Source organism: Canis lupus, chromosome 1 (genome assembly GCF_003254725.2).
Source record: "Canis lupus dingo isolate Sandy chromosome 1, ASM325472v2, whole genome shotgun sequence".
Lineage (NCBI taxonomy): Eukaryota > Metazoa > Chordata > Mammalia > Carnivora > Canidae > Canis > Canis lupus.
This window is the reverse complement of record NC_064243.1, coordinates 70,396,975-70,409,473: the sequence shown is the minus strand read 5'-3', so window position 1 is coordinate 70,409,473 and position 12,499 is coordinate 70,396,975. Positions and strand designations below refer to the sequence as shown.

Genomic DNA, 12,499 nt, shown 5'->3' with positions numbered 1-12,499 from the left:
ATTTTCTGTATTCCCTGAAAATTAATACTGAACGTCAGAGGTTTGGTCAAATTCAGGTTCAGCTTTTTGCAGGATTATTTCATAGGTTTTAAAAGGCCATCATTGCCTGTATGCATTATTTTATTAAGGCTGCATATTGATGATAGTGTAATAATCTCATTCTTTCTCCCCTTATTATCTGGCATGATCTGTAAGGAAAAGCTTGCCTAGAACTAGTTGATTATGTTGAGGTAGAAGTTTAAGAAATGTAGGATGAATAAAAGGGTAAGAAGTACTTTTTATCTATTTCTAGAATAGTGAGTTGATTTGGTTCCCTATCATACTTCAGAGGTGCAAGTGACTTTTAAGTGTCATTATGAATTTAGAGATTTAAACATTATTTCAATCCACTGACTTTTTTCTTCTTATGCGTTTTAAACTGACCCAGTTTTTAGCTAGAGGGAATTTCTTCAAGTTGATCTTGGTCCTTTACACACACACTAGTCATCTTTGATGGCTTTCTTGCATTTTGGTAGGATGTGTTCTGAGCTCATCATCTATACTTCCTACCCAATACAAAATACCTCATATCGAGCCATTTTTCCAAAGAGAGCAATTTTCTTTTAATAGAATATGGTAGTTAGAGACCACAGTCTGAGCAGTAGGGGTGCTCACTGCTACTAAGTTCTTAGTTGTCTCTAGGACATTTTAAGTAGACACAACTGAGAAATATACATATACACTTTTTAGGTAAAATATGAGTTTATTATTTCCATTTGAAATTTAAGACTATGAATTTTTAGCAAAACTACATTTGTTTGTTCTTACGTTTGTTTCTCTTTTACTTCCATGCTGAAAATCCCAGTTGTCAGTAACATCACTCATTGGGTACACACACAGATAACAAACATTACCAACATTGTGTCCAATAATATGATTACTAAAAAGTTATAGTGAGAGAAATGAGTAATCAAAGTTGTCTTAAAGATACTTTAGTTTCTCCTGATGGTTGTGTCACCAACTCGATAAACATTAGGTTAATTTTATTAATTTTGCTTTCAAATTTTAGGGATTGAATTTGAATTTAGATCTGTTTTATAATTATATAAAACATTTGTGTTTCCAAAGTTCCATCTGATTAAACAGTATACTTTCCTTTTTTTTTTAATTTTTATTTATTTATGATAGTCACAGAGAGAGAGAGAGGCAGAGACATAGGCAGAGGGAGAAGCAGGCTCTATGCACCGGGAGCCCGACATGGGATTTGATCCCGGGTCTCCAGGATCACGCCCTGGGCCAAAGGCAGGCGCTAAACCACTGCGCCACCCAGGGATCCCAAACAGTATACTTTCCAACCAGCTTCTATCTGTGTTATTTCTCTGGCCTATTATAATTTTTTAAAACCTATATGTATACAGGTTTCCCCTGCTATCTGAAAGTAAGGTGTTTCTTTGAAACATAGGCTAACTCTAGGAAATTAATGGTAAATTTATTACCATTAATTTATATTAAAGATTTTTTGAGCATTCCTAGAGTCAAAAATTAACTGCTTAGGCTTTTCTGATACTTTAGGACACATCTTGCTACCAGATGCACAAAATAAATTGAGATAAAGCACAGATGCTCACAGACATTTCAAAGCTATCAGCTTGATGCTGAGATGTACTGAGTGTAGTTCCTGGGAAAGAAGCTTGGTGAGGCTGCTCTTGCTGCTCATGATACACTCTGCCTCACTGCAAAATCAAAGCTGAACACTGTTTTCACTTTTTTTCCTTTTTCCATAAAAGCAAAAGTCCTCTTCTGATTTCTTTAGTTTGCAGAAACTGGTACTGATGTAGGCTTTTTATAAAAGCTTCATGTGAACTTCTAGAAAGTGGGAATTAGTGATATATTTGTATGTCTCACTACTTCTTCGGTGAATGGTAATGTACATTCCACTTTGCTTTTCCATGAACAAATCAGCAGATGCTCCATAGCAATATATAGAGATAGTACTCATTCCTTTTTTAAGCTGTTTAAAATTCATGTTTAATATCCATAATTTTTCTACCAAATTTCTCCCTAGATGAGTTCAGGTTATTTCCAGTATTTTGCTACTACATATTTTTAATGTCTTTTCATATTTTTGCCAATATATATATATATATCATTTGGGATGTTTTAATATTAGCATTTTTCTAACTTTGTATTATGAAAATTTTCAAACACAGCAAAGTTTAAAGAATCTTATAGTAAACACCTAATCCATCACCTAAACTGATGTAAAATTAGTTCATTGTAAAGTTAAAAAATAAGTGTACATTCATTTTTTAACAAATGCATATGCTTGTGGAACCCAAACTCCTCCATCAAGATGTAGAATATTACCATCATGCCAGAAAGTTCCCTTATGCTCCTTCCTTCAGAGACAACCACTGCTTTGATTTTTTTTTTCTTCCATTTGCTTGATATTTTAAAGGCGCTTTATAAATATGCCTGTTTTGGATGCTCTATGATTAGGTTTCTCTTCTGATTTCACTAATAGTTTTCATATCATGAACCTGTAACTTCGTGTGCAGCCATTACCACCATTCATCTCCAGAACATTTTCATCATCACAAAGAGAAATGCTGTATCCATGAAATAATAAATCCCCATTCCTCCATCCCCTTTACCCTTTAATAACCTCTATTCTTCTATATCTCTATGAATTTGCCAATTCTAGGTACCTCATATAAGTGGAATATAATATTTGTCCTTTTGGGTCAGGCTTATTTCGCTTAGCATTATGTTTTGGGGTTCATCCATGCCATAGGATGTATGTATACTTTCTTTTTGGTGGTAAATACATATAAATAAAATTTACAGGCTTAACCATTTTAAAGTGTACAACTGACATTTACTACATTCACAGTGTTATGCAGCCATCACTGTTACTGGTTCCAGAACATTTTTTTAAAGATTTTATTTATTCATGAGAGAGACAGGCCAGAGACACAGGCAGAGGGAGAAGCAGGCTCCCCACAGGAGACTGATGTGGGACTCGATCCCAGAACTCCAGGATCACGCCCTGAGCCAAAGGCAGATGTTCAACTGCTGAGTCACCCAGGCATCCCAGATAACCCATATTTTGTTTATCTTTGCATCAGTTGATGGACATTCATGCTGTTTCTACTTTTTGGCTATTAGGAATAATGCTGCATTATGAATAAACAGCATTATTGAATTTCCATTTGTGGTGCTGTGTGTTTTCACATGGACATATGTTGTCATTTCTCATAGGTGTATATGTAAGAGTGATATTGCTAGGTCAGATGGTAACTCTGTTTAAATTTTTGAGGGTTTGCTGGACTGTAATTCAAAGTGGCCACACAATTTCATATTCCCATCAGCAATGTATGAGAGTCCAATTTCTCCACATCCTCACCAGCACTTGTTAAATGTCTTTTTTATTCTAATCATCCTACTGAGTGTGGAGTGTCATTGCAGTTCTGATTTGCATTTCCCTGATGGCTAATGATATTGAGCATCTTATTGGTTATTTGAGATCATCTTTGGAAAAAATGTCTATTCAGAATCTAGCCTATTTTCCATTTGGGTTATTTCTTTTCATTGAGTTGTAAGAGTCAAGATGTAAGATGTAAGTCCTTTATCAGATACATGATTTGCAATATTTTCTACCATTTCATGAGTTGTTTTTTTTACTTCTTAACGGTGTCCTTTGCAGCACAAAAGTTTTAGTGATGTCCAGTTTGTCTACTTTATCTTTTGTTACTTACACTTTTGGTGTCACCACTGCTTAATGTTAAATCATGGAGATTGGTGCCTGTATCATCTTTTAAGGGGTTTGTATTTCTAACTCATATTTCTGGTGTGAGGTAGGGATCCAGCTTCCTTCTTTTGCATGTGGGTATCCTGTTTTCCCAGCACCATTTGTTGAAAAGACTATTTTTTCTCCTTTAAATTGTCATTGGCACCTGCTTGAAAAAAAATATTGTAAATACAAGGATTTATTTTTGTGCTCTGAATTCTAGTCCATTGAATCTGCAGGATCACTCATGGTGTCCTTTCCATTTGTGAGGGCCTTATTTCTCATATATCTGTCTTCTGTTTTCTTTTAAAATCTCATGAATTCAAAGAGGATATTTACAAAAGTATGTATGTGTAACCCACCATTTTATGATTCTGTTCATGATTGCCTATATTTGTTTTGACTCAATAGCTTCTCCCTTTTCTTTTGCAGTTATCTCATTTTGTGTGTAATGCCATCTGGGAAGGGAATGCCTGGAGGTGAAGTGTAATGTCAATGGGATGGTGATATTCCCATATTTCAAAGACAGCTTTGAAACAAACAGATGGGAAGTGGGGTGTCTAGCTGGCTCAGTCGGGGAAGCATGTGCCCGCCTCCCGATCTTGGGCTTGTGAGTGTGAGCCCCACAGTGAGCACAGAGATTACTTTAAAAAAAGGAAAGACAGACAAGAAGTATCTTTAGTTAGCAGTGATACCATAAAATGATTAAAGTAGGGAAGCTTGTGGTTCAGAGATTTTACCTTATGTAAATTAGATGTGGGACCATGAAAGTGGCTAAACTAAGAGTAATGACTTTGCGTATGAGAACACAGGCATTTTAGAACCATCAAAAACGGGATCCCTGGGTGGCGCAGAGGTTTAGCGCCTGCCTTTGGCCCAGGGCGCGATCCTGGAGACCCGAGATCGAATCCCACGTCGGGCTCCCGGTGCATGGAGCCTGCTTCTCCCTCTGCCTATGTCTCTGCTTCTCTCTCTCTCTCTGTGACTATCATAAATGAAAATAAAAATTAAAAAAAAAGAACCATCAAAAACTTCTGCTTCTTTATAGAGTTCCTGAGTTGGAGTTAGAAGAAGAAACTCAAGTTCAAGAGATGACCCTCGATGAGTGGAAAAATCTTCAAGAACAGACCAGACCAAAGCCTGAGTTTAACATCCGAAAACCTGAGTCCACTGTCCCTTCCAAAGCAGTGGTGATACACAAATCCAAGTATAGAGATGATGTAAGCATGACATTTTCTTCTCTAGAGGTGATTTTCTGGATTAACTGACTAGGAACTGGATGGACCCTCTCCACTTCTGAGGTGCAAATGGGACATTAATAGTTGGCGTTCTGCTTTCTACCTAGGAGTAATCAGATGTGATGTGTGCCTAATTTTATCAGTATTGTTCATAAAACGAGTTGGAACTTGACCTATTGACACTTCATACAAAGCAGTTATGGTGACAGTGCATCTTCTGCTCAACCCAGAGCTGTGCTTTGTGCAAATACTGAATGTTAATGGCATTTCATTTTTATCTCAAAAGAGAGGTACAGTGTTTCCTGAGCAATGCCATTTCACAGGATAACTGCTCTGCATTTCATGATTAGATTAGGTTCAGCTCAAGCTCTTTAGAAGCACATTTAATTGGGAGTACTTGATCATTTTAAACAACCTGGAGTTCTGTACTCTGTTAATTGCAGCAGCTCTGCTTCCTCTGCCTAACTGCGGAGACTCCAAAGACAGGCCCCCAAGAGGAGGAGCCCCTGAGAGCCAGTCAGCCGTATGATCATTCACAGTGTCCTCCTCACTTGTGAGGGCCTTATTCTCATAGTTTGGGTTCAGTCCTTTTTTGGAGGCCTCTGCTTTGGAAAGATCTCCCAGCCTATATTGTGTGGGATGGTCAGCGTGTCATTTAATCACATTCTATTTGTGTTCCTGAACTTAAAGGTATCCTGAAGCATTCTCATTTTAAAATTTTAAAATTTAGAATTCACATCATTCAGTCATAGCCATTTATCTTGATACATATCTCTATGTTGATGATGGGGGTGAACAAACCCTTTCTTCTGGGTATCATTAATTGGTTTTCCATTTGAAACTCAGGAATTTTGTACTGTAGATTTGTCTGTGTTTCCATTTATACTTTGATTAGTGCTAGTCTTTGAATGGATACTTTAATTAGAGGGTCACTTATGATACAGGATCCCCTCCCACCTCCTGTTCTGGTGAGTCCAGTCTCTTAGAGGCCTTACTAGTGAGTTTTGAGCTGTTCGACTAGAAGTGGCTTTTTTTTTTTTTTTTTTCCCAGCAGCATGGAGGCAAGAGCCTTATTTTCTTGGAAATCTCTGTGAGGTATTTCTACAAGTCCATCAGCTGGCTGGGTTGGCTCTTTTCCTATTCATTTTGTTCTTTTTTGTTCTGGGGCATTGTAAATAAAGCTTTGCCTAAAACAAATGTGCTGTCAGGATGTGAAATATGCAGCTGACATGTTAGGTAAAAATAGAAGCTATTTTTCCTGCATCCACACCAGATTCATCCTCCCTGAAGAGAGGCTCCAGAAAGAGGTCTGCTGCAATATCTGAAGCAAGTGGGTTAGCTGACTCATCCAGCTTGTCTCAGTAAGGCACACGGGTCCTTGTTAATCTGATGGCATTGGAGGTTTCAGCCAGGAAACCTGAATCGTTCTGAAAGCAACAGAAGCCAAATCTTGGGTGACTAATGTGCTTTGTCCTGGGCACCCTAAGAGACCAATCACTGTGGTGGGATCTTGTGTTTGCAAAGTCCAGAGCAACAGGAGCCTCCAAAGTGAGCTGGGCCCTGGAAAGCACACTCAGCTCTGCGCTAGGAGCCCGCTGTCCGCTAGGACGCAGTGGGCTGTTTCTAGGTCTACCTTTTTACCACGGTGCTGGTGCGCCCGAATTGTCCTTTCTTCCATTTACCTAAGGTCTCTGCTTTATTTTCATGTGCAGCTTGGAAGGCAGCTGTACCATGTTAAACATGTTAAACATGTTAAACATGAACTCTGTACCAAACACATGGCCAGAAGGGACTAATATGTTTGGGGAAACCTGATTCCATTTCCTAGACAAGTTGTAGGAATGTTCAGCATTAAAGCACTTTGGAGATTCTCCTTGAAGACCATTGGCATATTTCCTGTATATTTATATTTTATTCATAAGTGAGAGGTTTGTTTTATCTGTTCTTAGGAATCGAAGCCAAATCAAATTTGGAGCAAGATATATTTAATACAGTTTTCCTTTAACAAGACACAGAACTTATTTGACCTCTTAAAATGTAATTTCTCAAAGTATTTTGACCAAAATAGTTCATAAAAAGCAGCTTGAGTTCTTTCTGCAGCATTGGGAACAATCCTTAGATAACCATACTCTGTTATTTTACTATTTCCCTATATTTTGAGTCAGAATTGTTTATTGTAAATCATGCAGTTTTTAACATATGGTATTTGTACAGTCAGCACCCACATTGAGAGGAGTTTTTTCCATCAAGTTCTATCCTAGGAAGGTAATATTTCCTTATTTATCAAACTAGCATTTGTGAACAAATAAAAAAGGAAGAAATTAAAACTTTTTCATCTGAGCAGAATGCATTTCGACATTAAACATTTATATCAATTACTGTTAGGCATGTCAAATCTTAACAGCTTAACCTGCCAAGCTCATAGCAACTTGGTCTCATTAATTCAAATTAATATAATAATAAGTTCACAGATGTTTGGATGAAGACCATGAGTATGAGAACGTGTGGCTGGGAAATGGCAGATCCCCCGTGTGCTGAGCCCAGAGCAACAGGGGCGCCACCTCTGTCTTGCCGTGGGGCAGCAGGGGTGGAGGGCACTGTCCTGCCAGATGTCACAGTGGCTCCCGGGCAGCGTAGCTCCGGGACGTTTAATGGAGCAAGTGTCCATGGAGACGGCTGTGTGTGTGATGCTGAGATGCTGTAACTGTGTTCCAGATGGTAAAGGATGACTATGAAGACGATGCCCATGTTTTCCGGAAAGCAGCCAATGACATCACATCCCAGCTGGAGATTAATTTCGGTAACCTCCCTCGTCCTGGGCGTGGAGCCAGAGGTGGCCCACGGGGAGGCCGGGGAAGGATCAGAAGGGCAGAAAACTATGGACCCAGAGTGGAAGTGGTGGTGAGTGCTGGTGTTCTGTGTCCTGGATGGTTCTTCTGCAGGAAGTGAGAGGATGAGGAGGATACCCTGGGCTGTGCAGTTGGGAGGGCCACCAGGGTCTGCTGTCCATTCCTCTGCTAGTTTGGAACAGTTACATCAGCAGCATGGTCGTAGTTGGGCACAGACCATCCGGTGGCCCATGGTCACCAGGGGGGTCCACAGTCTGCTGTGAGTGCACACTCAGAACCAGAGACAAGCTCATTCATCTGCATCACACAGGATTCCCAGCTCGGGATGCAGTCAGACCACCTGGTGGTCGTATGCCCTGCCCTTCCGGTGCTTTCCAGGCAGATAGAATCTTTCCTAAGGCTTCAGGGCCTCCTTGGGACCTCCCCAGGCTCACCTTCTCACCTCACACCATCCTTTCTCTCCTCAGCCACCTCCCCAGGCTCACCTTCTCACCTCACACCATCCTTTCTCTCCTCAGCCAACACTGCTCTAGCTCTAGTTCTTTAGACAAGCATGTTCCTGACCCCACAGGGGCTTTGCACCTGATGGTCCTTCTACCCCCTTTGCTTGCTCACCTAGAATAATATCCTCTGACCTTGCTTCCTCACAGGAATCTTCTTTGGTCACATTTCCTTCCAGACCAGGTCAGAGTCCTTGAGCAAAGAATTTTATTTTTCTTTGAAGTGTCATCTTCATTTGTAGTTGTATTCTCACAACTACAATGGTGTGATTATTGATCAGCACCTGCCGTCTCTACCATAGGTGACAGAAACATGTCTGCTTTTGCTCGTTTTTAGTTCCCCCAGCACAATGGATGGGTATAGTAGGCGATTCATAAGTGTTTTGTGAACAAATCTCTGCATTTTCCAGCTCAGAACTGCCCTTGGGCCCCCATCCCTTCAACTGTCCAGTTGCTCCATTTCGGGGTCTGTATTCTCTTTGCTCCTTCGCTGAGGCTTATCTCTGGAACAACCTTCTCTGGTAGAAAACCCTACCTGACCGTGACGTGCCTTTCGCCACCAGACTGCTGTGGGCACGCACCCCTTCTGTGGGCTGTTCACGGGCCAGCTGTTGGCTGAAACTACCACACTGTGACTTCTTCAGGACTTACCCCCTCAGCCCAGGGGCCCCCAGGGCAGGCAAGAACTGTCTCTAATCAACCTTGTGTCTGCACGTAGTAAACATTCTGTATGATGTTTACTGAATGAGGGAAGTGCCAGATACAAGAAAGAGGCACTCGGTAAGGTTTTGTGGGAGGCAGGGAGGCAGGCAGGCACTGCTGGCCGTCTTGCAGGGGCCAGGAGCAAGTCTGAGTGGGAGAGGCACCCTTCCTCATCCCCCTTTCTGCATGTCCTATTTGCAGTGGGGCCTCCTCTCCCGGGGTGTTTGAGCCACAGCCACCGTTTGCGCCCCCCGCCCCTTGAAAGCGCAGGCGCGTGTTTCTCAGAGGGCTCTGCCCAAGTGGGAGTGCTTCAGGTGACTGGGTTTCAAGACTCTTCTTTTCTTCTTTAGACACAAGATGTTGCTCCCAACCCAGATGACCCTGAGGATTTTCCTGCTCTGGCTTGAGAGAGCCCTGTTTCCCTAGCAACCTGACACCGTGTCCGCGTACCTATGAAGAGACTTTTCTTGCCGTGAGGAAGAGTCAGACTCTAAGAACAATAGATGTTGCTTTTTCCCGTGTAGTGTGAATTTGTTGCACTTTTTTGGCCTGGGGGCTATGGGATCGGGATTTCTCCAGACACAAGAGCAGCAGTTCCAGCCAGGGGGTTAGTCTGGCACTTTCCCAAGAGGGTGGAGAATGGTGATTATTTTTTTATTGAAGGAATCCCAAATGAAGTTCAGAAATAATATTTAAAATGTATATATAGAGATTGTATTGAATCCTCCACGGAAACCAGGAGAGTAAAGATGTAAAATAGAATCTACTGAGCCGGCTCTGTAAACTGTATAGGCCAGAGGGCTGTGTTCTTTAATGCCAGAGGAAACACACATAGCGAGGTCACAGCCTACTTTTCAGAGACAGGGGAATTAAACTATAAATGTACTGACTGTTTACTTGTAAATGTTATACTCTCCTGGAAATTTTTTGAGTTCTGGTTTTCACGTAACCAATAATTTTAAGCAGCTAGTGCGCGGCTACTGGCTTCCACTCTATGACAGAGAACTAGGAAAAGTATTAATTTTTTTAATGGTGATTTAAACTACCTCGTGGTTTCTGTGTGTGTATGTACACACACATACACACATGCTTAGTATAAATGTGCATATTTAGGGTTTGGGTGGTTTTTAGGATGAGTATCAAGCATACGATTTTTAAAATCATGTTATTTAACCCATCAATGAAGTGAGAGGGGGGTCCAGGCAAGAGTATTGTAACTTACCACCGTATCCTTTTCTCCCTCAAAACTAGTATTTGAACTCGACGCCCATGTACAGATGTCCTCTGTCCTTGTCCTGGCAAGATTTGTAAATAGTATTTATTGAACGCCGTGTGCGGTTTTTCTCACTCAGCCCTTATACCAGTTTGAGTTCCTCTTTCTTGCCTTTGGCGAGCGTTTGGGGTTAGGGGACACCTTGGAGGTTCAGTAAGTCACTTAGTAAGTCACTGAGTCCTGCCCTGCCCAACAGAGCAACCCCTGAAGAGCCCGCTTGAAGAGCCCACGCCAGCGGGCTGAGCGCTCCAGGGCAGGGCCTAGGGCCAAGGCAGCTGGAGCAGCTGTGGGCAGCTCCGGTGAGGCTCTCCCCACTTTGCTGCAGAAACTCAAGATAACATTTGCCTGTTGTTACACAGTTACTCTGCTTGTGCTGGACCTGAACCCGGTCCCAAGATCTGTGCTTTTTCCCCCACTTTGCTATGCTGTTTAAGATGGCTCTGACCTTGAACCCAAGTGTAAATAAAGGTTGGTATTCCCTCCTAACTGTGTATAGAAAGCTGAATCCTTTTGGTCACTCCCAGGTCAAGAGAAAACGTGGAAAGAGACCCAGCAGGAGGAATCAGCTGTACCCCCCCGCACCACGTGATAACCAGTTAAGGACCTTTGCTGTGGGGGACTGCCTACCCTTGGGCTCATTATTAAATTAATATCTAAGCACTAAGATCTATTAAGTGATTGCTGTATTCCCTCTCCCTGGAAAGAACACAATGAGTGGGAGTGCCCTGACCCAAGTCAAGTCTCAGGAGAATGAATGTCGGGTTCAGCCACAATGATCAGCTAGTACAGCATGAGGCTGTCACATGAAGTCACTCTGCCTGCCTTTGCTTTGAAGGTTGGCGAAACCGAGATCCCTTTCAAGAAAGTTCCCTAGTATTGTAGATAATGCTTGGAAAGCCCATAGAGCTGGATTTAATACTGTATTTACAAACACCACATCCTTCCCAACATACTGGAGATCTCTGTACCACGGAGCAGTCTTGGGTCCTGTGGTCAGAAACAGTTTTAGGGTATGGCATACACTTCCTGAGCCTGTATAAGACTTGGTTGCTCACCAGGATTACCTCTTACCAACTGGTAGGGCAGATGGATGGCAGGTTTTGGTCATGTGGTTGTCTACAGTCCAGTGCCCCAGAGAAGATCAGGCGGAAGCACAGAGCAGAGGAAATCCCTAACAGCATGTTAGGGAAAAATCCGAGTTGACAGGAAGCTTATGTTCAGACCCATACACAAGAGAAGGCCTTCCTGATCAAAGTTCCCCTACCACACTCAGATGTGTGGGTGTAGACGGGCCATGAGGCAAGGCATGTTTCTAGCTGGCAACTTAACACTGAGCAAATCAACCCCACAAAAGAAAACTAGTCAGGCCCAAGACTCTCGGAAGGCGGAGGCCAAGTACGTTTGAGTTGCAAAGTCAGGTGTGCCAGCCCCAAGGCCAGCCGGAGGAGCTCACAGTTGGATGAAGGTGGGAAGAGTAGTCTGGAGCTGGGAGAGCTTCACAGAGCCATCACCCTCGAAGGGAGGGGGCTGCTCCCAGCCCTGACCAGATGAAAACCCAGGATGTTTCTCTGACAAGGTCTGGGAAGAGGCAGGCTCACTGGAAGCTGCTGCCTGGGAATTGCCTCAGGAAGGTTGACATCCTGCACTGGATGATTTTAAGATGTGGCCAGGCTGCTTTCAGAAGTAGCATATCTTTCGCCTAATGTGGCTGCTAAGTGTGTAATGTTTTCGTCCCATGCAAGGCAGGCCCCTCCAGAGCCCGAAGGGCCGTAAGGGCCACGCCCCTGCTACTGGGTCCCTGGGTCAGGGCTTTTCCTCTGTTAACTGGCCTCTCCAGGCCATCCTGCACACAGCTACTTTAGAGGTGAAGGCATTGTTTTCTTTTGAAACCACACATTGTGGTGTAGGAAAGACCTGTGGAGCTATGGGACCTGGGTCTCAGAAGCTGGGAAAGATCAGCCGTCAGAAACAGGAACTGACCTCTTCTGGGCTATTCAGGAAAGAGCCACACTGCCAAGAGCAGGTGGGGCTGCCCTGCCCAACACGGCATCACCCCGCTGGATAGTTTCCCCGAGAGAGGAGGTCTGTCCGTTTCCTTCACTGCTGCTGTCTCTCCCTCAGCCTCTACGAGGATCATGCTCTGTAGAAGCAGCCACCAGGGGTCTGCC

The 12,499-nt window shown here is 42.7% G+C and overlaps 1 protein-coding gene across 2 annotated transcripts in view; it reads left to right on the top strand.

The window, feature by feature from the left end:
- HABP4 (hyaluronan binding protein 4) overlaps positions 1-10,817 on the top strand; it is a 42,783-nt gene extending 31,966 nt beyond the window's left edge. For both annotated transcript variants that reach the window (XM_025423088.3, XM_025423087.3), the window contains exons 6-8: positions 4,818-4,989; positions 7,723-7,908; positions 9,409-10,817. In XM_025423088.3, coding sequence (XP_025278873.1) covers positions 4,818-4,989; positions 7,723-7,908; positions 9,409-9,465 — 415 coding nt within the window. In that variant the 3' untranslated portion in view covers positions 9,466-10,817. The remainder of the gene's footprint in view (positions 1-4,817; positions 4,990-7,722; positions 7,909-9,408) is intronic.
- Positions 10,818-12,499: the final 1,682 nt, after the last annotated feature.